General features: G+C 40.8%; 1 protein-coding gene across 1 annotated transcript in view; it reads left to right on the plus strand.

Moving 5' to 3' along the window:
- Positions 1–3,871: 3,871 nt before the first annotated feature.
- ABCC2 (ATP binding cassette subfamily C member 2) overlaps positions 3,872–24,390 on the plus strand; it is a gene marked incomplete at both ends in the record, with an annotated part of 66,858 nt that continues 46,339 nt past the window's right edge. Inside the window, 9 exons of the mRNA XM_079699455.1 lie at positions 3,872–3,904; positions 5,514–5,687; positions 14,248–14,373; positions 15,954–16,088; positions 16,296–16,403; positions 16,815–16,870; positions 18,071–18,305; positions 20,283–20,446; positions 21,273–21,450. Coding sequence (XP_079555581.1) covers positions 3,872–3,904; positions 5,514–5,687; positions 14,248–14,373; positions 15,954–16,088; positions 16,296–16,403; positions 16,815–16,870; positions 18,071–18,305; positions 20,283–20,446; positions 21,273–21,450 — 1,209 coding nt within the window. The remainder of the gene's footprint in view (positions 3,905–5,513; positions 5,688–14,247; positions 14,374–15,953; positions 16,089–16,295; positions 16,404–16,814; positions 16,871–18,070; positions 18,306–20,282; positions 20,447–21,272; positions 21,451–24,390) is intronic.

The following is a 24,390-nucleotide window of genomic DNA, read 5'->3' on the forward strand; positions in this document are numbered from 1 at the left end:
TGGGTAGTATAGTCATTTTCACAGTGTTGATTCTTCCAATCTAAGAACATCATATATCTCTCCATCTATTTGTATCATCTTTAATTTGTTTCATCAGTGTCTTATAGTTTTCTGCATACAGGTCTTTTGTCTGCTTAAGTAGATTTATTCCTAGCTATTTTATTCTTTTTGTTGCAGTGGTAAATGGGAGTGTTTCCTTAATATCTCTTTCCTATTTTTCATCATTAGTGTATAGGAATGCAAGAGATTTCTGTGCATTAATTTTGTATCCTGTTACTTTACCAAAGTCTTTGATTAGCTCTAGTAGTTTTTTGGTACCATCTTTAGGATTCTCTATGTATAGTATCTTGTCATCTGCAAACAGTGACAGCTTTACTTCTTCTTTTCTGATTTGGATTCCTTTTATTTCTTTTTCTTTTCTGATTGCTGTGGCTAAAACTTCTAAAACTATGTTGAATAATAGTGCTGAGAATGGACAACCTTATCTTGTTCCTGATCTTAGAGGAAATGGTTTCAGTGTTTCACCATTGAGAATGATGTTCCCTGTGGGTTTGTCATATATGGCCTTTATTATGTTGAGGTAAGTTCCCTTTATGCCTACTTTCTGGAGGCTTTTTATCATAAATGGGTGTTGAATTTTGTTGAAAGCTTTTTCTGCATCTATTGAGATGATCGTATGGTTTTTCTCCTTCAATTTGTAAATATGGTTTATCACATTGATTGATTTGCATATATTGAAGAATCCTTGCATTCCTGGGATAAACCGCACTTGATCATGGTGTATGATCCTTTTAATGTGCTTTTGGGTTCTGTTTGCTAGTATTTTGTTGAGGATCTTTGTATCTATGTTCATCAGTGATATTGGCCTGTAGTTTTCTTTCTTTGTGACATCTTTGTCTGGTTTTGGTATCAGGGTGATGGTGGCCTCGTAGAATGAGTTTGGGAGTGTTCCTCCCTCTGCTATATTTTGGAAGAGTTTGTGAAGGATAGGTGTTAGCTCTTCTCTAAATGTTTGATAGAATTCACCTGTGAAACCATCTGGTCCTGGGCTTCTGTTTGTTGGAAGATTTTTAATCACAGTTTCAATTTCAGTGCTTGTGATTTGTCTGTTTAAATTTTCTGTTTCTTCCTGGTTCAGTCTCAGAAGGTTGTGCTTTTCTAAGATTTTGTCCATTTCTTCCAGGTTGCCCGTTTAATGGCATATAGTTGTTTGTAGTAATCTCTCATGATCCTTTGTATTTCTGCAGTGTCAGTTGTTACTTCTCCTTTTTCATTTCTGATTCTATTGATTTGAGTCTTCTCCTTTTTCTTCTTGATGATTCTGGCTAATGGTTTATCAATTTTGTTTATCTTCTCAAAAAACCAGCTTTTAGTTTTATTGATCTTTGCTATCGTTTCCTTCATTTCTTTTTCATTTATTTCTGATCTGATCTTTATGATTTCTTTCCTTCTGCTAACTTTGGGGTTTTTTTGTTCTTCTTTCCCTAATTGCTTTAGGTATAAGGTTAAGTTGTTTATTTGAGGTGTTTCTTGTTTCTTGAGGTAGGATTGTATTGCTATAAACTTTCCTCTTAGAAATGCTTTTGCTGCATCCCATAGGTTTTGGGTTGTTGTGTTTTCATTGTCATTTGTTTCTAGGTATTTTTTGATTTCCTCTTGGACTTCTTCAGTGATCTCTTGATTATTTAGTAGTGTATTGTTTAGCCTCCATGTGTTTGTGTTTTTTACAGATTTTTTTCCTGTAATTGATATCTAGTCTCATAGTACTGTGGATGGAAAAGATACTTGATATGATTTCAATTTTCTTAAATTTACCAAGGCTTGATTTGTGACCCAAGATATGATCTATCCTGGAGAATGTTCCATGAGCACTTGAGAAGAAAGTGTATTCTGTTGTTTTTGGATGGAAAGTCCTATAAATATCAATTAAGTCCATCTTGTTTAATGTATCATTTAAAGCGTGTGTTTCCTTATTTATTTTCATTTTGGATGATCTGTCCATTGGTGAAAGTGGGGTGTTAAAGTCCCCTACTATGATTGTGTTTCTGTCAATTTCCCCTTTTATGGCTGTTAGCATTTGCCTTATGTATTGAGGTTCTCCTATGTTAGGTGCATAAATATTTACAATTGTTACATCTTCTTCTTGGATTGACCCCTTGGTCATTATGCAGTGTCCTTCTTTGTCTCGTGTAATAGTGTTTATTTCAAAGTCTATTTTGTCTGATATGAGAATTGTTATTCCAGCTTTCTTTTGATATCCATTTGCATGGAATATCTTTTTCCATCCCCTCACTTTCAGTCTGTATGTGTCCCTAGGTCTGAAGTGGGTCTCTTGTAGACAGCAAATATACGGGTCTTGTTTTTGTATCCAGTCAGCCAGTCTGCTTCTTTTGGTTGGAGCATTTAATCCATTACATTTAAGGTAGTTATTGGTATGTATGTTCCTATTACTATTTTCTTAACTCTTTTGAGTTTGTTATTGTAGGTCTTTTCCTTCTCTTGTGTTTCCTGCCTAGAGAAGTTCCTTTAGCATTTGTTGTAAAGCTGCTTTGGTGGTGCTGAATTCTGTTAGCTTTTGCTTGTCTACAAAGCTTTTAATTTCTCCATCAAATCTGAATGCAATCCTTGCTGGGTAGAGTAATCTTGGTTGCAGGTTTTTCCCTTTCATCACTTTAAATATGTCCTGCCACTACCTTCTGGCTTGCAGAGTTTCTGCTGAAAGATCAGCTGTTAACCTTCTGGGGAGTCCCTTGTATGTTATTTGTTGTTTTTCCCTTGCTGTTTTTAATATGTTTTCTTTGTATTTAATTTTTGATAGTTTGATTAATATGTGTCTTAATCTCTGTAGGTAGTCTGTATATACCCATAGAGCAAAGTGGGGTTTTTTTGTGTTGACAACCAAAATGGCTCTGCGTGATCCTCCAAATGATGGTGTTTACACTTTAAGATGTTGACAAGCATGTCTGGATGCTATTATTTTAGGGTGCCCTGATTTTAAAAGAACATATGCTTTATTAGGGGAAGTGGGTAATGGGGAGTGGTTATCTAATGGCTATAGAGTTTCAGTTTAGAAACACTTAGAAATGGTTAGCACGGTAAATTTTACATTATGCATTTTTTACCACGATACAAAAATTTGCTTTAAAAATATTATTACACAAATAATACCTGATAATTATGGAAACATCAGTAAATACAGACAAGCAAAAAGGAAAATAAAATCACCAACAATCCTAACAGCTGAGATTTCTTATTGCATAAATACATAAATGCATAAATTATATGTAGGTTCACATTTGGATTTGCTGCTTAATAACCTGACTTTTTCAAACAAAGTTTACACTATTTTTAACCATGTTTTAAGTTCTATGTTCTTAATTGAAAATGCAGAGAAGTAGGATGTTTCACATTTCTGTAAACTCTAAGGCCTCAAGACAGAAGTGCAGTGGCACTTTTAGGGGTACATGCTCCTCCATTGATGCTTCTCTGTTTAGGTCATGTGTCTGCAGGAGAAAGAAAGGCTCCCCACTCCTGGTTTGTCAGCCAGCTCTACTGACATCTTTCGGTGGTTCCTTTTAAGTATGAACCCATCTACAGAGGCTTCTGGTACTTTGGGAACTAGTGTGTCTACCTGTCCCTGGGGCTCTTCAGTCACATGTCTGTCCACTGGGGTAATGTAAATATGTGTCTCAGCAAGGTTAACGATTAAATTGTTGGGATGAAAGGTCAGAAGGCCTGCCTTTGGAACATCAGAACATCAGAATGGGAGATAACATGTTGCTACTTGCCTTCCACCTTCTCTGAGGAAAAGAGTGAATAAGAAACTACACAGTAATAGAAGAGTCTTCATTCCAGAAGTGATCTAGGAATCATGCTGGAGAAGTTCTGCAACTCTACTTTTTGGGTAAGAAATTTCACTTGTCCTCACTGTTGACTCTTTTCAACTTGGAACAAGTAGTAGATTAGCCTAGAGTGACTACTAATAAGACCTAGAAAAGTTAGATGTGCAGTTGGTCTAAAGTTCAGGGTTTCTTTCTTTTTTTTTTTTTTTTTTTTAAGATAAGTCATAGTATCTCCCTAGGATATTCTATGTGGGAGAGATAATACATTTCTACTCTAAAATATGTTTATTGTATCCCACTCTTTTCTCAGACTAGGTAGCTGTAAAATTGCCTTCTCTAAAGAGAAATACGGGAAGGGCTTCCAATTTCATCAATGTTAAGAAGGGGAATTGTTGTTTGTGGAGTATGAGGACAAAGAGAAGGTCTATGATTGAGTCTTGCTGAGAAATGTTGATGTTGAAATAATACTGATATGTTCTAGAGGAACTGGCAATTAGTGATGTGACTAGAAGTTGAGGCTAGGGATGCAAATTTGGGCATCCTGAACACTGAAACAATTTTTGAACCATTAAAGCAGAGAATTCAAAACAGCGAGCATCAGTATCAAATGGTTTAGTGGAATGGAAATTTAGGGGTTTGAGGAAGTGTGGTCTGCAGACTCCTAGGATCAGAATCATCTGGAGTCCTTGTTAAACTGGTTTAACTATCTTAGGTAATTCTTCTGAATTCTAAAGTTAGATAATTTTATGGAGAGAGGAGAAGAGCAGGAATGAGATAGCAGAACACGTGGACAGCACTTCCCATCCTAGAAAGAACCTGGAACCCAAGGCCCTCGAGGCCAGGACACGTATACCACAGGAAGGTAGGGCTTAACGTGCCTCAGGATCTCACCAGGCCATCTCAAGAGAATTCTTTCTGAGAATCATCTGACAGATTATCTTGGTCAGGGCACCTCTATCTTTAAAGAGTCTGTGCAAACAGCTGAACAAAGCAAAAAATATTTGTAAGGAGAGAATAATCTACCCTCACATGACTCAGATGTAAGAACTGGTGCCCCACCTTCACCTCACAAGATACTTCTATTTATTGCAGAATGCAAAGACCAGTAGAAAACTTGCTGGGAATAAGCCTTCCCTCTAATGTGCCACTGCTGCTCCTGTACCTAAGGCCTCTTCACGATCTGACTTAAGCCCCTAGGGCTATGGGAGATTAATTGCCAAAGTGTGACTAAGCATTCTGCTACCTGCAGGTTAGGTTTGAGTGTCTGCCAGTGAGTTCAATCAATACTAAAAACTAGAATAAGAAGTTTATATCCCAGGACTGTTCTCCCCTTTGGGTTGAGGAATGGTCCCTCTTCTTCCCACAACTTGGCAAATGTGGTGGTGAAATTAAATCATAATAGATAGTGGAGAAATTCACTTAGAATCACAGAGAGAAAGGTTTTTAGAGGGTGGATTGGTCAGAAAAGTCACTAAATGACACTTAATGGTGAATTTATATCAATGGAGTTGGATAGGAAAATACAGCTAGTTAAAGGATCAGGCTAAATATGGATATAGAACTGGGTTAAAATTGTTTGGAAGCAAGGGTAGGGATGGGTGTGGGCTGGGGGCTGGTATTCTCTTCTTTAAAATGCATGCATCCAACAATCATTCCATTTTGGTCCCCCAGAATTCCTCATTCCTGGATAGCCCAGAGGTGGACCTGCCACTTTGTTTTGAGCAAACTGTTCTGGTGTGGATTCCCTTGGGCTTCCTTTGGCTCCTGGCCCCTTGGCAGCTTCTCTATGTGTATAGATCCAGGACAAAGAAATCTTCTATAACCAAACTCTACCTTGCTAAGCAGGTATGGGAACCCCACTATTTTCTAATTAATTTTGTGGTACACAACAGAGACATTTTCTTGGTGGTTCAAATGTCTTCTTCTCTGTCTTTAACCAGCTTTTCCAGGTAGAGCCATCCTCTGGATGTCCCTGTCTCCACCTGTCCTATGCTTCATTGGCACCCTGCCGTACTTCTTAGTTAAGTTACTTTGATTTTTGCATAAGAATGATGACTCTTTTTTTTTTTTTTTTTTTGCGGTTCGCGGGCCTCTCACTGCTGTGGCCTCTCTCATTGCGGAGCACAGACTCCGGACGCGCAGGCTCAGCGGCCATGGCTCACGGGCCCAGCCACTCCGCGGCATGTGGGATCTTCCCGGACTGGGGCACGAACCCGTGTCCCCTGCATCAGTAGGCGGACTCTCAACCACTGCGCCACCAGGGAAGCCCAAGAATAATGACTCTTAAATCTTATGGATATTGGACTCTGGAAACACCAGTGATGAGTAATCAGTCAGTTGAATAGTTATGGTCTTTTCAGCATTTGAGAAGTAAATGCTGGATTATCTATCTTCAAGCTGTTCTAAGTAATCAGGAGACTATAATTCAGTTGGCATCTACCATGAGGTAAAAATGAACTATCTAATGGGTCCTCTGCTCCATTCAGCCAGTCCAAACATTGCTCTTCTCCCCAGGCTTAGATCTGAAATAGGGCTTCCATTTCCCCAAAGTCAACCCTGAGTCTGGATGGTCGCTCAGAGTAGAGGGGGGAAGGGTGTGTGCTCACGGTGACATGCCTGAGTAGGGAAATAATGGAAAGAATGGGCTGCAGGAGGAATGAGGGTAGGAGCCTCTCAGCCAGCTGCACTGATTAATGCAGAGGAAGTCTTGTGAGAACCGGAAGATCCTCAACTGAGATTGTAAAACTACCTCTTAAAATCTATCATCTGCTTCTTTTCACTAGGTTTTTTTCTAGCTGTCCTGATTATTAAACAGGGCTTTAGAGAGGCAAATTAGATTCGGTGTTCTATAAGCATTCAGGCCAATGACCTCAGGTTACTGCAGTCTAAAAAGAAGGAAGAAATTTGGCCAAAGGAAGTTGGATTTGCATTGACACTCTGAGGTGGGGTGGTGGTGTGTTTTGTCTACTCTGGATAGAAGAACAGTCTGGGAGAGCTTGGAGCAGGGCTGTTGTCTCCCTCGCTGACCTGAGTGCCCAGCACAGGGCCTACCACTTGGTACACATTTGTTGAATGTCGGTATTAAATGCACTCTAGGAAGAGGGATTGAGTCAAGAGTGTGTTAGACTGAACATTGAACAGCATGCTTCAGTACCCTTGGGGATGAGACAGAGCTTTTGGTTAGTCAGTCAAGTTAGAGGCTTCTATCATTTTCTGGAGCTTCCAAGAAAAGGTTGGGTAATGAGTAAATTAGTATCCCATTTTTCTCATAGCTATTAATTAACTTTTAATAAACAACTTTATTGAGAAATAATTCACATATCATACAATTTCACCCATTTAAATACAATTCTTTTTTTTAAGTATTTTCATGATATGTGTAACCATCACCACAGTCACTTTTAGAACATTTTTTTCCCTCAAAAAGAAATCCTTTATCAACCCCTATCTCCCCATCTCCCCTAGCCCTAAGCAACCACTAGTATACTCTTTGTTGCTATAGTTTCCCTATTCTAAACATTTCATACGAATGGAATCATATAATACATGATCTTTTATTATTGGCTTCTTTTACGTAGCATAAGGTTTTCAAGGTTCATGCATGTTGTTTAAGGCTCATCCATCATATTCCAATGTATGGATATATCATGTTTTGTTTAACTTTTATAAACACAAATCTCTATAGATAAAACTCTGTAGATTAAAAGAAATGTATTAGCTTTTTTTTCCCTGTAGCTAATAATCCGCTCACCCTTGCTCATAGTTTCAGGAGCTTCGTTTATAATTTATACTTTTTTTTGTCCTCCTCCCTGAGAGTGACAGGCACAGAGTAGCGTCCTCTTAAAAATTTCAGAATAATTGGTTTCTCTTCTGAAACAGAAGTATAATTCCTCAGAAAGTAAAAATTCACTTCTTCTATGAGAACCTTCTTCTTGGATCACTCCTCAACTTGACTTCATTTCTTCACTTCCTGTTCTACCTGCCTTTGGGCTGTTTGTTCCTCTCTGATTCTCTTGAACTGTCATTGCTGTTTGGTCATTAGTGCAGTGTTTACCTCATCTGGACTAAGTCAATTTGCTTGACTAAGCTAGTGAGAGACTCTACCAGTTTGTTTAAAGGTACACCCTTACCCGAAGGACCCTGTGCATAGTAGGTAATTGAATGAATTGAATTAAAAAATGAATGAATGAATGAGCTCATTTAGTCCCAGGGTAACAAAAGAGGAGTATTGTTCTGGAGGTTGTGGATCTGCTGAGGTCAGATGTGCAGCAAAAGTGGACTTACTATTGAGCTAGTGAGACATGGGAATCATCTTCAAGTATTTGTAGAAGTATAACATAGAAGACTGCCTATCTTATTCTGAAAAGTTTCAGAGAGCAAGATCAAGGTAAGTCAGTGTAGGTTGTTCCAGGGGAGCTGACTTTAGCCAAACATACAGAAGAACTTTCTTTCTTTCTTTCCTTTTTTATTTTTTTGTGGATGATTTACCTTTTTTATCCCTTACTCTTACATAAACTTTAAAAAGACAGAAAATCAAAGATAAGTAAATTATTTTCAGCTGTACCAAAGTTTAAGAACTTAAATTTGAGACAGCTTTATCAGTTGACTTTTCTTTGAGCCGGTTTTAAATAAGTTCAGTTGTAAAGACCATTACAAAGGTGGAAGAACTTTCTTATAGTAATAACTGTCTGATAGTAGAATGGTCTGCTGGGGGATGTAGTTCCTGAAAATATTGAAACTGAAGTTAGACGTTTGTCTGCCAGAGAAGTGATGGAAATAGACGCCCTCTGTAATGGGTCGAAGGTTCAACCAGAGTGCTTTCATAAAGCACTGGGAAAAGGAGGACTGTGCAGAGGTGGAAAGATATTAAATATGGCCAAACCACTTTACTTTCTTTTTTTTTTTTTTTTTTTTTTTTTGGCTGCACCGATTGATTTGCAGGATCTTAGTTCCCGGTCCAAGGATCGAAGCCACGCCCTCGGCAGTGAAAGCACCGGGCCCTTGGACTGCCAGGGAATTCCTTTTTTTAAAAAAAATATTTATTTATTTATTTATTTATTTATTTATGGCTGCATCGGGTCTTAGTTGCAGCATGTGGGATCTTTTTTTTCTTTTTTAATATTTATTTATTTTTGGCTGCATTGGGTCTTCCTTGCCGTGTGCGGGCTTTCTCTAGTTGTGGTGAACGGGGGCTACTCTTCGTTGCAGTGCACTGGCTTCTTATTGTGGTGGCTTCTCTTGTTGCGGAGCTCGGGCTATAGGCACGCGGGCTTCAGTGGTGGCTCACGGGCTTAGTTGCTCCATGGCATGTGGGATCCTCCTGGACCGGGGCTCAAACCCGTGTCCTCTGCATTGCCAGGCGGATTCTTAACCACTGCACCACCAGGGAATCCCGGCATGCAGGATTTTTCATTGTGGCACGCAGGCTTCTCTCTAGTTGTGGCCCACGGGCTCCAGAGTGTGTGGGCTCTGTAGTTGAGGCATGCAGGCTCTCTAGTTGTGGATCATAGGCTCAGTAGTTGTGGCACGTGGGCTTAGTTGCTTCTCAGCACCTGGCATCTTAGTTCCCCAACCAGGAATCGAACCCGCATCCCCTGCATTGGAAGGTGGATTCTTTTTTTTTTTTTTTTTTTTGCGGTACGCGGGCCTCTCACTGTTGTGGCCTCTCCCGTTGCGGAGCACAGGCTCCGGACGCGCAGGCTCAGCGGCCATGGCTCACGGGCCCAGCCGCTCCGCGGCATGTGGGATCTTCCCGGACTGGGGCACGAACCCTTGTACCCTGAATCCACAGGCGGACTCTCAACCACTGCGCCACCAGGGAAGCCCGGAAGGTGGATTCTTAACCACTGCACCACCAGAGAAGTCCCCGTACTTTCTTTTTTAATACCAATGATATTGTGTCTCTTTAGGAAGTTGAGTTCAATAAACTCCACGTGCACTTGAAACTCCTCCAGTGATTCAGAGATCAAGGGCAATGACTATTTATGGACTTGGTAATCATTAAACAACCACAATATTTCCCTGATTGTGATTAAGAAAAGCGTATGTATGTTTCTGATTATAAAAAGAATGCATTATTGTAGAAAGTTTATTTGATTATTGTAGAAAGTTTGTCGACTCTAGGGAAATAGGAAATCATTGATAATTGTATCACTCTGACATACTCCTGTTAACATTTTGAGATGTTTCCTTTTACTCTTTTTAAAAAACTAAACAAACAAACAGAAAAACAAAATGAAAAAGACTCATTCTCACCCCTCTACCTTCTAGTCCTGTTCTCCAGAGGCCGCCATTTAAAATTATTTTGATGGTTACCTCCATATCTGCAAGTAATGTGTTTATACCTGTATTTCTTTTTTTTTTTAAGATGTTGGGGGTAGGAGTTTATTAATTTATTTATTTATGTTTGCTGTGTTGGGTCTTCGTTTCTGTGCGAGGGCTTCCTCTAGTTGTGGCAAGCGGGGGCCACTCCTCATCGCAGTGCGCGGGCCTCTCACTATCGCGGCCTCTCTTGTTGCGGAGCACAGGCTCCAGACGCGCAGGCTCAGTAGTTGTGGCTCACGGGCCCAGCTTCTCCGCGGCATGTGGGATCCTCCCAGACTAGGGCTCGAACCCGTGTCCCCTGCATCGGCAGGCAGACTTCCAACCACTGCGCCACCAGGGAAGCCCTGTATTTCTTGATCCATCAACTTCAAAAAATATCTATTTCTGTCCTCTGTGAAAGACAAAGATTTAGCTCATTGACCCAACTCCCTAGCTTCCTTTTTCTCTATCCCTCTTTCTCTCAGTCTTTTAATTTTGTGTGATTATGTTCTGTTCTTCTGTAGGTTACCTTTATACCTAAAAATAATCTGCCATCAATTTTATTTTATTTATTTATTTGGCTGTGCCACACAGCTTGCAGTACCTTAGTTCCCCAACCAGGGATTGAGACCAGGGTTTGTACCTGAGGCCATGACAGTGATAGCCCTGAATTCTAACCACTGGATCATCAGAGAACTCCCCCTCCCCCTTCTATTTTTTTTTTTTTTTGCCATCAATTTTAGGCTCTAGTTCTTCCTTTCTTTTTCCTTAATCCACATATAACATTGTATAAGTTGAAGGTGTACAGTGTGTTGATTAGATACGTTTATATATTGCAATATGATTACCACCATACTGTTAGCTAACACTTCTATCATGTCACATAATTATCTTTTTTGTGCGTGTGTGAGAACATTTAAGATCTAGTCTCTTAGCAACTTTGAAGTATGTGATACAGTATTATTACTATAATCACAAGTGCATGACAAACTTGCAGTTAGAAGATAAAAAGTTCTGGAGGGGCTTCCCTGGTGGCGCAGTGGTTGAGAGTCCGCCTGCCGATGCAGGGGACACGGGTTCGTGCCCCGGTCCGGGAAGATCCCACATGCCGCGGAGCGGCTAGGCCCGTGAGCCATGGCTGCTGGGCCTGCGCGTCCAGAGCCTGTGCTCCACAACGGGAGAGGCCACAGCAGTGAGAAGCCCACGTAATGCCAAAAAAAAAAAAAAAAAAAAAAAAAAAAGTTCTGGAGATCAAATGAGATTTTTTTTCAGTTTATACTCTTTTTTAAAACTGAGGCATAATTGACATATAACATTATATTAGTTTCAGCTGTACAGCATAAGAATTTGAAATGATCACTACAATAAGTCCAGTTAACATCCATCACCATACATAGTTACATAATTTTTGTTCTTGTAATGAGAACTTTCAATGTCTACTTTCTTTTTTTTATAAATTTATTTATTTTATTTATTTTTATTTTTGGCTACATTAGGTCTTCTTTGCTGCAGGCGGGCTTTCTCTAGTTGCGGCGAGCGGGGGCTGCTCTTTGTTGTGGTATGGGGGCTTCTCATTGTAGTGGCTTCTCGTTGCAGAGCATGGGCTCTAGGCATGTGGGCTTCAGTAGTTGTGGTATGTGGGATCTTCGCGGACCAGGGCTGGAACCCATGTCCCCTGTATTGGCAAGTGGATTCTTAACCTTGCATCACCAGGGAAGCCCTCAATATCTACTTTCTTAACAGTACTGTATTGTATATTTGAAAGTTCTAAACTATAGTCACCATGCTGTACATGACATCCTCATCTCGATGCCCCTTTGTGTAAGACGAGATTTAGTGCTCCCAATAAAATTTTCAGAAAGAGCAATAGTAAATAAAGTCTCTAGGTTCTTGCTTTCTGAAAATGTTGATCTGACTATGGAATGCTAGGTTCAAAAAAACTTTTTTTTAAGTTTGAAGATGTTGCTATGTTGTTCCCCCAAATCCTGTGCTACCAAGTTAGAATTCTTCTCATTCCTTGTTATCCTCTCTAGAAGCTTTATCCTCTTTATTCTTGATGTTCTGAAATTTCATAAGAGTGTCTACTTGGGTCTTTTTTCATTCAATGGGTTCTATACTTTTAACCTAAAGACTCATGTCTTATCTCTGAGAAATTTTTATATTATTCTTTTCATTTCCTTTCCTCTAATTTTAAAATTCCATATCTCTAGAACTTCTTGTTAGATAGATGTTGGACTCGCTGAATTGATCCTCCTTCTCAACTCTTTAGAATTTCTTTTTCTCTTTTCCCCTCTGTTCTGAGAGATTTTCCTAATTTTTTCTTTTAATCATCCTAAAGAGCCTTTATCTTAGCAATAATGGGATTGATTATGAAGAATTCTTTGCTAAATAATAGCACTTATCCTATTAGTTAAAGGTGCTTTCTTTGCTGGTTTTCATTATAAAGGGCCCAATATATCTGCCTGAGCCATTCTGGATGAATGAGCCTTATGGAATGAGTAGCATAGATGGATGGGAGTAAGGAGGGGTGAAGGTAGGGGAGCCGATACTAAAGATCTTCATCTTGAGGGATAAGGTACTGGTGGACCTCCTCAGTAGAGGTAATAATTCTCCCTCCTGATGGGTGGGCGGTAGTCCTTTAGAACAAAAAGGTGTGTATCATGTCTTATGAGCTCATAGTACAAATATTTGACAGACTTGGAGTCATCTTTGGGTCACAGAGTTGCAGTCATTAACTTCAAAGTTTATATGGGGAGAAGGCTGGGAATAATGACCAAGGAAAGGGAATAGTGCCATTCTAATTGGGTTGGAGGAATTCCCCCTTTAAATCTATTTTATTAGTTATCTATTGCTATGTAACAAATTACTCCAAAACTTAGTGGCTTAAAAATAAACTTTTTTTTTTTTAAATCTCAGTTTCCATGGGTCAGAGATTTGGGAGCAGCTTACCTGACTTCAGGGTCTGTCATGAGGTTGCTGTTATTAATATGCAGGCTCTGCCTAAGGTCACCTGAAGGCTTGACTGGGGCTAGAAGATCTGCTTCTAAATTGACACACCCACATGGCTTTTGGCAGGAGGTCTCAGTTCCTTACCAAGTGGACCTCTCCATAGAGCTACTTGAGTGTCCTCATGATGAGGCTGGAAGTTTACCTTGCTGTGAGTGATCTGAAAGAGAGAACAAAGAGGAAGCCACATTGTTTTCTATGACCTAATCTTGGAAGTTGCACACTGTCACTTCTGCCATATTCTATTTATTTCAAGTGAGTCAGGGTTCAGCCCATACTCAAGGGAAGGAGAACTAAGCTATCTTTTGAAGGGAGGAGTATTGGAGGATTTGTGGATGTATTTTAAAACCATGAAAATCAACATTCCTTAACAACACTTAGCATACTTTGAACTTTATTCCATTACTTGAACTATATATATATCCATTGATTCCATAATTATTGAGTGTGTTATCTGAATCATTGCCTACCATTTTTATTGAAATATAGTTGATGTACAATATTATATAAGTTACAGATGTACATACAGTGATTCACAATTTTAAAGGTGAATACTCCATTTATAGTTATTATAAAATATTAGCTATATTCCCCATGTTGTACAATATATCCTTGTAGCTTATTTTATACTTAATAGTTTGTTCCTCTTAATCCCTACCCTTATATTGCCCCTTCCCTCTCCCCACTGGTAACCAACTCATCTGTTCTCTGTGAGTCTGCTTCGTTTTTGATAACAAAAAGAATATAATATAAATTCTCTAGTTTGTTATATTTTTTAGATTCTACATATAAGTGATGTCATACAGTATATGTCCTTCTCTGACTTATTTCACTAAGCATAATGCCCTCCAGGTCTATCCATGTTGCTGCAAATGGCAAAATATCATTCTTTATTATGGCTGAGTAGTATTCAATTGTACGTGTGTGTGTGTGTGTGTGTGTGTATCACATCTTCTTTATCCATTCATCTGTTGATGGACACTTAGGTTGCTTCCATATCTTGCACTACCTACCATTTTTATCATCCATTACTGGGAACCATTCTATTCTTAAGAGTGATGTCTTCCTAACAGTGTTTTTTTTTTTGCCTTCTCAGGTGCTTGTTGGGTTTCTTCTTATTCTGGCAGCCATAGATCTGGCCCTTGCACTCACAGAAGACACTGGACAAGCCACAGTCCCTGCCGTTAGATATACCAATCCAAGCCTCTACCTGGGCACATGGGTGAGGCCCATCATCACTTCTATCCTGTTTATCTTCTCTCTACTCATAGCCATCCTGCTGAAATTTGCTCTTGTGGAATGAAATAAAGTCCAATTTCATCTACCTTTTTCAAGGGACCTATGATGAAGCAAAGCTTGGTTGTAATAGGGTGAAACCAATTTTAGCTTTTCATTTGCTTTTAAACACTACTTTTAATGCCTTCTTCCTAAGGTAAGTATTAGCTTTAATGATTAACATGTGTAACTTATGCCCTCGTATCTTGCCATCTAAGGATCACAGATGAAATCCAAGTTTCTTGATGTAAAAGAATTTTCTACATGCTGTAAACATTATTTTTAAATTGATTGGTGACTCTAATCAATGGATCATTGAGTCTAGACTTGTTTGTGTAAATTTGATGACAGAAACTTATGTCTCTCCTACAGGCAGGGTTTTTTGTGGGGGGAGGGAGAGCTGTACAGTGTTTAAAAAAACAATTGAATTCATCACCATCATTTTATTTTATTTATTTATTTTTTATTTTTGGCCGTGTGGAGCAGCTTGTGGGATCCTAGTTCCCCAACCAGGGATCAAACTCAGGCCCCCAGCAGTGAAAGTGCCAAGTCCTAACCACTGGACCGCCAGGGAATTCCCGTTACCATCATTTTGAAAGAGGAACATACAACCTAATTATTTTGATTCCTAAACTTTCTTGAAAAATCAGAATGCCTGGCAACTTTGGGCCGACATTCCCACAGGGCAGTGGTCAGCTAGGACTGAGTAGCAGTTGGTTGCATTAGACCAGGTATGTGCTCAGTACTGTCCTCCACCCTCACTTCACTCAGTAACATGCTCTGCTTGGCCCCTGTAAGGACTTCATTTTGTCACCGTTGTTATAAAATAGAGAAGAGTCTAGACAGCGGTGCACTGGAGCCAGCTCACGGAGCTGACTGCGCCTCTCTTCCCAATCCTGCGTTTGGTGACATCATGTTGGAGATTGAAATCCACCACGGTGGGAGTATTTATACCATGGAAATTCACACATGCCACAAATCATGGCTTTGTTTTCAGAATGCCAGTTTACTAGCACAGCACTGGGTCTGGGAAAACAACATTTAATTAATTATAAGTAAGTGAATAATGCGAGGCAAAGTTTTTTGTTGTTGCTAATTGCTTAGTCTAATATTATTAGAAAATATTGTGATACAGACACCTTGCACCTATTCAGCAGAATCTGCCTCCCCAACCTGATTACTGTAGTGACTGAAATTATTTTCTTGGGCCTTAGAAAGATTTTTCGGGCTCCCATCTGGCTTCCATTCAGATGCAGGTGGCGACCTTCTGCGTTCTTGTCTGACTCCCTCCCCAAGTGTGGTGAATAGAGATGGGGTGGGGAAGGGAGCTCCAGAGAGAGCACTGGGGTCCTGAAAGAAAAAGTCGGATGGTATCAGGGAGGAAATGTACTATTTGGCATCAGATTAGTTGCAACAATCTCCCCCTTCAGCCCCCATTTCTTCCCCTGTTCTCTGACATCCTTCTTGCTTCTTGTCCTTGGTGTTAGCGACAATATTTTTCGAAACATGATGTGAATTTCTCTCTAGATCCTGGTTTTGCTGATCCAACACAGCAGGCGATGGTGTATACAGAAGGACTCTTGGTTCCTGTCCCTATTCTGGATTCTCTCAATACTCTGTAGCACTTTCCAGTTTCAGACTCTCATCCGGACACTCTTAAGGGTAAGGAGGAAAGAGATGGTGTTATGAGGAGGTACCGCTGGGCAACTTCTAAGTTGGAGTAAATGACATAAGGTAAATTGAGTTGCAGGGTAGGATTGTATTTAGGGGATTTGATAATAGATTTTAATCACAAGCATTGATACATAGGGGCTGTTTAGACTTAATTCAGATAAAAGGCTCATTTTCTTTGTCCCCTCCCCCCCATAGGGCAGCAGTTCTAATCTGGCCTACTCCTGCGTGTTCTTCATCTGCTATGCATTCCAGATCCTGGTCCTGATCCTTTCAGCATTTTCAGAAAAAAATGACTCATCAAAAGTGAGACTCTAAATATGACCACTTCATATATTATTTAATTGGATGGTATCTTGACAGATGTAACTTTGAGATGTCTAGGTCTCATGAAGGTCCCACAAGCCCAGAATATAGTAGTATAGTCCATTTTGTGATGTAAGGAAACAAAGTGACTAGAATTTGGAAACACTTTTATATTGACCCACCAAGCTTCAGCATAGACAGTTAATTCATACATCTATGCCAAAAAGTCTGGTTATCATTCTACTGGTGACCTTAGGGTCTCCAAACAAACATGTTGACCAGTCTACTTCAGTGTCATATCTAATTTCTAGCACAACATCATATTTAGAAAACTCAGCTTCTGCTTTTAGAGTTCCATAGAATTCCTGTTTCTAATTGATTTACTGTCTGATTTTTTTGTGTGTCTTGCAGCATCCTTCAACCACAGCTTCATTTCTGAGTAGCATCACCTTTAGTTGGTATGACAGGTAGGAAATACCTGGAGTGTGGCTTGTCTATATCCCTCCCCCCTCACTCTCCTGAAAGTGGTGGAAATCTTAATTTTAAAAGTGCCTGCCATGGCTTCCATTTCTCCTCTACTTAGAGTCAGAGAATGTTAAAACATCTAGATCAGTTTACTGCAGTCCCTTCACTGGGCAGATGGGGAAGCTGAGGAGAGGAAGGAGGGGAATTTGCTCTTGGTAGCCTGGGGAGTTCCATGAAAAAAAAAGGATAGGAGGAAAAGGAGGCAGTAGGACAGGAAAAGGGAAATTTGGGGGCAAGGAGTGTGGCACAGACTCGGGTAAGGGATGAAATAGCTGTTCTGGGCTTCCAGAGGATCTGGAGCAGCCATCCTTGGCCTTTGTAGTTCCATGGACCCCTTTGGCAGCCTGGTAACACCCATGAATCCCTTCTCAGATGATGTTTTAAGTGTGTACAATAAAAGACATGGGATTATAAAGGGAAACAAATATATTGAAATGTAGTTACCAAATTTGTGATATAGTAATACATGTGCTTCTTTATTAATGCATTAAATATCAAGACCTAATGCTAGCTGGGTTTAATAGTTTCAAAGCAGTGATGAGTGTAAATGAGCCATGAAAACATCTGTGACTTTTGTTACCTGGTAACAAAGGCACAAGTACTCTGTTTTAGAACTGTGGTGGGTTGACTACATTCATATTAGAAGGAAAGGCTAAATTTCAGTTAGAAGCTAATAAAAGTAAAGATGTAATTTATTTTCCATCCATGTTCTCAAATCCCAGGTTGAGGAGCCCTGATCTAGAGAGAGAGAGTATTACAGGTGGCCTCCAGGTCTGCTCAGTTCCTTAAGGGTACCGTGGAGGCTCCTCAGGGAGATGCCAGGGCAGCAGAGAGGCAGCCAGTGTTTAGGAAGGAAGGAACAGGATCAGGGGAGGTGATGCTCTTTTGGCTCTCAATTCAGTAGGACTCCTTCCCCTTCTCTTGTTTTCTCCCACCTTCCATCACCCCCACCCACTCCCTTTTCTGCTCTCCCTGCTCCTCTTTCAAGTTCCAAGAGCTGGGAGCTGGGATAGTGGAGCAAGGGAGAAGCCCCATTCTTCTATCCCTCCATCCTGGGACTGGATGGTTTTGACAGAGGCAGCGAGGAGACAGCCTCTGGCCCCACCTGCAGGGCCTCAGCCTGTGGGTCACTCTTGTTCCAGCACTGTTCTGAAAGGCTTCAAGAAACCTCTGACGCTCGAAGATATCTGGGATATTGATGAAGAGACTAAAACAAAGACACTAGTCAGCAGGTTTGAAAAGTACATGGCAGGAGAGCTGCAGAAGGCCAGGCAGGCATTCCAGAAACGGCAGCAGAAGAACACCCAGCGGAACCCTGGAGCCAGGCTGCATGGTTTGGACAAGAACCAGAGTCAAAGCCAAGATGTCCTTGTCCTGGTAACTTTCCCAAGAGTGTCTGTCCGAATGTGCTGTATGTCTTAGGCAAGAGGACACCAATGTCCTGGTGAATCTGTCCTTACATTTTGACAGCACTCTATACTTTACAGTGCATTTTATATTATTAGTAATATTCGCAATACTAATAGTATCTTAGTGATGGATACATGGGAGTATAATGTAGTACTGATCTCTCTCCTTTGAGGTATATTTGAAATTTTCCACAATAAAATGATTTTTAAAATAGAAAAATAAAAGAATACCTTAGCATTACTAGAATCTGCATGTCGGTGGGATTTAGCATTAGCAGCTAATTTATTTTTTTATTCACTTGAAAATATTTATTGAGTACCACTGTGTGTCAGAGACCATTCTGGGCACAGGTATAAGGATCAGCCTGAAAGAGTCCTCACCTTTAGCGAGCTGGAAAATAAATAATAAACAAATACATACATTACTCTGAAAGAGTAGTAAGTGCTATTAAGAAAACATGTTAATGTATCTGGGGTGAAGTGCTTCCTTAGAGTAACAGGAGAGGCTTCTCAGAGGAGATGATATTTGGGCAAAGATCCAAGCGATGAAAAGAGCCCATCAGAAGGAAGCGTATTTCACTCAGAGGCGCAGGAGGGGGAAGCTGAGTGGGGAACATGGTTGGCTTGTTTGGAGAAGAGAAAGAGGATGTGAGAGCATGGAGAGAGAGCCTGAGTGAGGGGTGAGGTGAGCTCAGGGAAAGGGGCAGGGACTAAGTGGTGTAGACCCTCATGGGCCATGGTGAGGAATCTGGATTTTATTTTAACTCTGATGGAAAGCTGGTGGAAAGTTTTGAGCAGAGGAGTAATGCAATCAGATTTACATTTTTAAAAGCCCACTGAAGCAGCTGCCAGGAGAACGGATGGTTGGGAGGCAAAAGTGGAAGCTGGCAAGCAGGTTGAGGCAGTTGTTCAGGCAAGAGACCGATCAGATGGGATCCCAGTGAGAGAAATTACAAGAGGATGTCACTGAGGCTGAGAAGCTGGAACTGGGGGCCTGGTGGGGACTCCTGAGACAGGAAAAACAAGAGGCGGGAGAGTGGATGGTGATATCCCATGTAGTAGATTCCCGGGGTCGCTGAAACAAAGCACCATGAACCGTGTGGCTTAAAACAACAGAAATGTATTGTCTCACAACTCAGGAGGCCAGAAGTCTGAAATCAAAGCATCGGCAGGGCCATGCTCCCTCTAAAACCTGTAGGGAAGAAACCTTCCTTGCCTCTTCTACCTTCTGGGTTTTACCAGCAGTCCTTGGTGTTCCTTGGGTTGTGGATGTTTTCACTCCACTCTCTGCCTCTGTCATCATGTGGCCTCTTCCCCCATGTCTGTGTCTCTTCTTACAAGGACACCAGTCATATTGGAGTAGGACCCATTCCATGACACACTCTAACGACCTCATCTTAACTTGATTACATCTGCAAAGGCCCTATTTCCAAACAAGGGCACGTTCTAAGGCACCGGGGGTTAGGACTTCAACATAACTTTTCAGGGGATTCTATTCAACCCATAACATCCCACAATAACCGTGAGCAAGAAGAGAATGAAAAGGCTTTTAAGCATCCGAAATATATATATAAATATATAAATATATATAAAAATATATATATAAATATAAATATATATATATATAAATGCCCATGCCCTTCCCTCCCACGATGCCCCACAGTTCCCCAGTCAGAGGCTGTTCTTTGTTTTTACATGGTATTCTCACCAGGTTTGTTGCCTGTTTTCCTAATCCAAAATAGATCCGAAGTATCAGTTAGGAGGGGGAGGGGAACAGTGATAGCAGCTCAAAGGGTGAATGGGACCAGGCAGTGGAGAGAAGACCGAAACCTGTACAAAGAAGGCAGCAGGGCTCAGGGGCTAACACTTGGGAACTGTTCAGTAAAGACAAAGTCTTACACCACACAGCTCTGCAAGCACTGATGTTGTTTGGTTTTGTACCCAGGAAGAAACTAAAAAGAATAAAAGGAAGTCTGAGACCACAAAAGACTTTCCCAAGTCCTGGTTGGTGAAAGCCCTCTTCAGAACTTTCTACGTCATCCTCCTGAAATCATTCCTGCTGAAGCTGGTGTATGACATCCTCGTGTTTCTGAATCCTCAGCTGCTGAAGTGAGTCCCCAGGCCCTGGGTTGTCCTTTCAGGGCCTCCTCTGCCACTCTGCTTTTTGCCCCTCGTATATGCAGGCAGGAGGCTATTATTAAGTTTCCATTTTTTTAAATGCTCATAATTTTCTTCAACCTTACAGCATTGTGTTCATGAAAAGCACAAGGCATTTTTCAAGATCTAAAATGATCTGAAAAATCACTTAGATCCTCTAGCCTCCCTCTTTTCCATGTCCTTCTCCTCATAGGAAGCCAGATGCTTCTTAGGGGTGCTTTCTTCTTAAACAGAACTGCTGTGAGCTGAGTCATGTCCAAAAGGTGGGCCTCATACCCCAGGAGAGGCTTGTACATAGTCTCTGTAACCTCACTGCTCCACAGTCAGGCATTCAGTGGGTGGTTTGGGTTAATCATGACAGGACTTCAGTCTGCCAGGATCTATGGAATGAACTATCCTCCAGGGGAAACCCTTCTAACTCACGCTGGATACATGTCCTAATTCCTTTCCAGGAATCAATCAACTTGCTACATAACAGCCTCTTTTACCAGAGGGTAGGGAAAGAGAGCGTCAAAGAAAGCACTGCAGTGGCAGCTTTGTGGAGCACACGTTATCCCGTCTCATGGTCATGGGTCGTCAACCCTTAGCCCTTGCTGCTCATCTCCAAAAAAGGCAAGAGCGCTGGCATGGCTGTGGAGCTCAGTCTTCCAAGAGCATTGAACAATTCTGGTCACTTTTGTTACCAACAGGGTAGGATAGCGTAGCTGGCTGTGCACAAGGAGGGTGAAGAGCCCTCGGAGGCTTGATGGGCACCACTTACTTGGTTTTGCTCTGGCAGATTGCTGATCTCCTTTGCAAATGACCATGATATATATCTGTGGACTGGGTATCTCTATTCAATCCTCTTCTTCGCCGTGGCCTTCATCCAGTCTGTCTGCCTTCAGTATTACTTTAAACTGTGCTTTATGCTGGGCATGAAAGTACGGACCACCATCATGGCTTCTGTATATAAGAAGGTAAGTGGAATATGCCAGGTATCACCAAAGAAAATCCTCTTTGTAAATGTGAGCATTTCTTCCAAGATTGAGGAAAATTTGGCGGAAATGATAACTGACCTCAACACTGGATTTTGGCTAAACATACAGCCTTCTTTAGATATTTCTTTGGAGACGAAAATGAAAAGTGTGTGTACAGACATAGAGTGTGTGTGTGGGGGGGGTGAGGTGCACTCCAGGGAAAAGCCGGCAAGCTGTTCTCTGCCCGGGATCTGCCTTTCAGCTTTGAAGGCTTGCATACCATCCCTCTCTTCCTTCCTCTCTCCACAAGGTGACAACACCTTGGGGCAGAATGTAAAGTCAGAAAAGAAACTGGCCAAAGGCAGACTCTTAAAATCACCAACATTTAAACCAAATACTGCATGAAACTTGGCTCATAAGACCTGGTGTGTCCATCTCAAATCACAATTTTGCCATAGACTAGAACGCTCTGTGAACCAGGACTCCATCTCCCCGGACTGACTTTTGCCTAGCGACTTCTTTTTCTCAGTCTTGAGTAACGACCAACACTTCCTCTGCCTGATTCCTTTTTTGGATTTGTAAATACCTCACACTTGTTACTAAGCTCTGCAGACTTGGGAGCTATTCCATTTCCTTAAGATGATTTTGCCCATCTTCCCTCTGACACGTTGCTTTTAATGTTTAACTTTCTCAGAGCAACTTTATTTCCCTCTGTCCTAGACACCAAGGTAAATTCTCATTTTTTCCCTTAAGAAATGAAAGTAGAGTCAAGTATATCTCAATTTCAAAAATAAATAAAAAGAAATGAAAATAGTGACTACAAACCTGAGGAGAAAATTCATCCATTAGAAGATGATAATTTTTATAGGTCAGAACATCAGTTGGTTGCCTTTTCTTCCTCTTTTTCATCCACAACTGGAGTGTTCCATCATAGTGATTTCTCTGTTACAGTTCCTGATTTTATCCTTTGCTTTCCTCTCTTAAAACTCCAGTGTGTCTTTTGTCTTTCCTGAGTAGATGTTGACTCGTCGAGAGACCCAGAGAGGTGATCCAAATGTCTTTAGATCAGAAGTCTGGTCAAGTTCTTTGAACTCCCAGATACCCTCATGCTGGAATTTGTCTTCCCCAAAATTAAAATTTTAATCCCCTTATTCCTTCTGGAGATACTGTATTTCTGCTGGTTTGCAGGATATGAGGTCACTAGCCAGGCTGTCTCAGACATTTCTATGAACATACACTTTTACAGTTGTGATGATTCATTTCCACTACTTTGATTCTTAATATTGATATATTCCAGGTTTTGCAACTGTTACAATCCATAAGGAATGTGTAAAATAGAGCCCTTAATGAGACCTTCATTCAAATAAATATTGCCACTAAAATAGAATTTTTTAAAAAGATTTTGTTTGATGTGGACCATTTTTAAAGTCTTTATTGAATTTGTTATAGTATTGCTTCTGTTTTATGTTTTGTTTTTTTGGCCCCAAGGCATGTGGGATCTTAGCTCCCTGACCAGGGATTGAACCCGCACCCCGGGCATTGGAAGGTGAAGTCTTAACCACTGGACCACCAGGGAAGTCCCTAAAATAGAATTTAAAATTGACTAATTTTATATGTTTAGATTATGCTTCATTTATGAAACATTTTTTACATCCATTATCAATTCTTAGCCCTGGGAAGTAACTGCATTACCCCTATTTTACAGAGAAGTGGGGCTTAGATCATTTCAATGCCTAGAATCACATAGACAGGACCTGCCTCTAGACAAGGGCTATTGGGACTAAATTAATGACTTTTCCACTTTACAAGGATTTATTGAAAAAAGAAAAGTATAGTGATTACCTTGAAGGGTAATTAGATGTTACTTTTTGTTTTTGTTTTTCAATACCAAAGCGGAGGCATAGCAGTGAAATGATGTCTCTAGAACCTTGGTAGCCTAATATTTTAGGAAATTTCCTTCTTTTTACTGTACAACCAAGAATCCTGATATATTCTAAAGACTTTATTGATGGATTAGGATGACAGTAGAGCTTCTAGGAGGAGGAGGAAGGTGATCTCTAGGGCCACTCATAGCCCATACACTGCTTTGTGGGAATTAGAAGAAGGCTTTCATTCCTCTGGAAAGATGTAGTCCACACCAGAGGGTGGCTTGGTGAGCGTAGTACAAGCTGGTTTCATGCAGCCACCACCCACCCCCCAGCCCCTTGTCTGGGAGCATTTGTACAAGGCACTGCTGTAAGTGACAGACTGTGTGTCTCAGCCTTCTGATCTCTCTAACATGAGAACAAGAGGCTCATGCTGCAAGATTCAGGCATCTAGATATTGCCCTCAAATTCCTGACAATAAGTCATTTTGCTTCCAGTGTGTGAACCCCGCAGCTTTCCTCACCATTCTAAGATCTCTGTCCTCCTTGGGAATGGTTGCAACCTCCTCACAGTATGGCTCCAAGTAACATTGCCACATTAAAGTCTGCAAGGCAAGAATGAATACATGCTTCTTCCTTTCATCCCTCCGTTCCTTCCATCCTTCAGTATTTGATTTCCCTACTGTGTGCATGTGAAAGCGGTAGTGAATTGGACGGAGGTAGCCCTTGCCCTTACAGAGCTTACAACTGGTGGAGAAATAGAAAAACAAAATTACACAGTGTAGTGTGGTGAATGTAAGGGCAGAGGTAAGCATGGGTTGTTAGGGGAATACACAGGAGAAACATCTAACCTAAACTTGGGAGTCAGGGAAGTCTTCTGAGAAGAAGTTCCATCTAAGTTGACACTAAGAGATAAATAGGACTTTTCTGAGCAAAAAAAGTGTGTGTGGAGGAACAGATGTTGGGGAAGGTAGGAATAGCAGGAAAGAGTGGTCAAGAATGAGAGAACGCTGTGTGTAAGATTTAGTGACAAGAAGATCACAGCTCCTTGGAAAAGTTGTGTCCATATGGAGCCC

Source organism: Hyperoodon ampullatus (assembly GCF_949752795.1).
Source record: "Hyperoodon ampullatus genome assembly, chromosome: 1".
NCBI lineage: Eukaryota > Metazoa > Chordata > Mammalia > Artiodactyla > Ziphiidae > Hyperoodon > Hyperoodon ampullatus.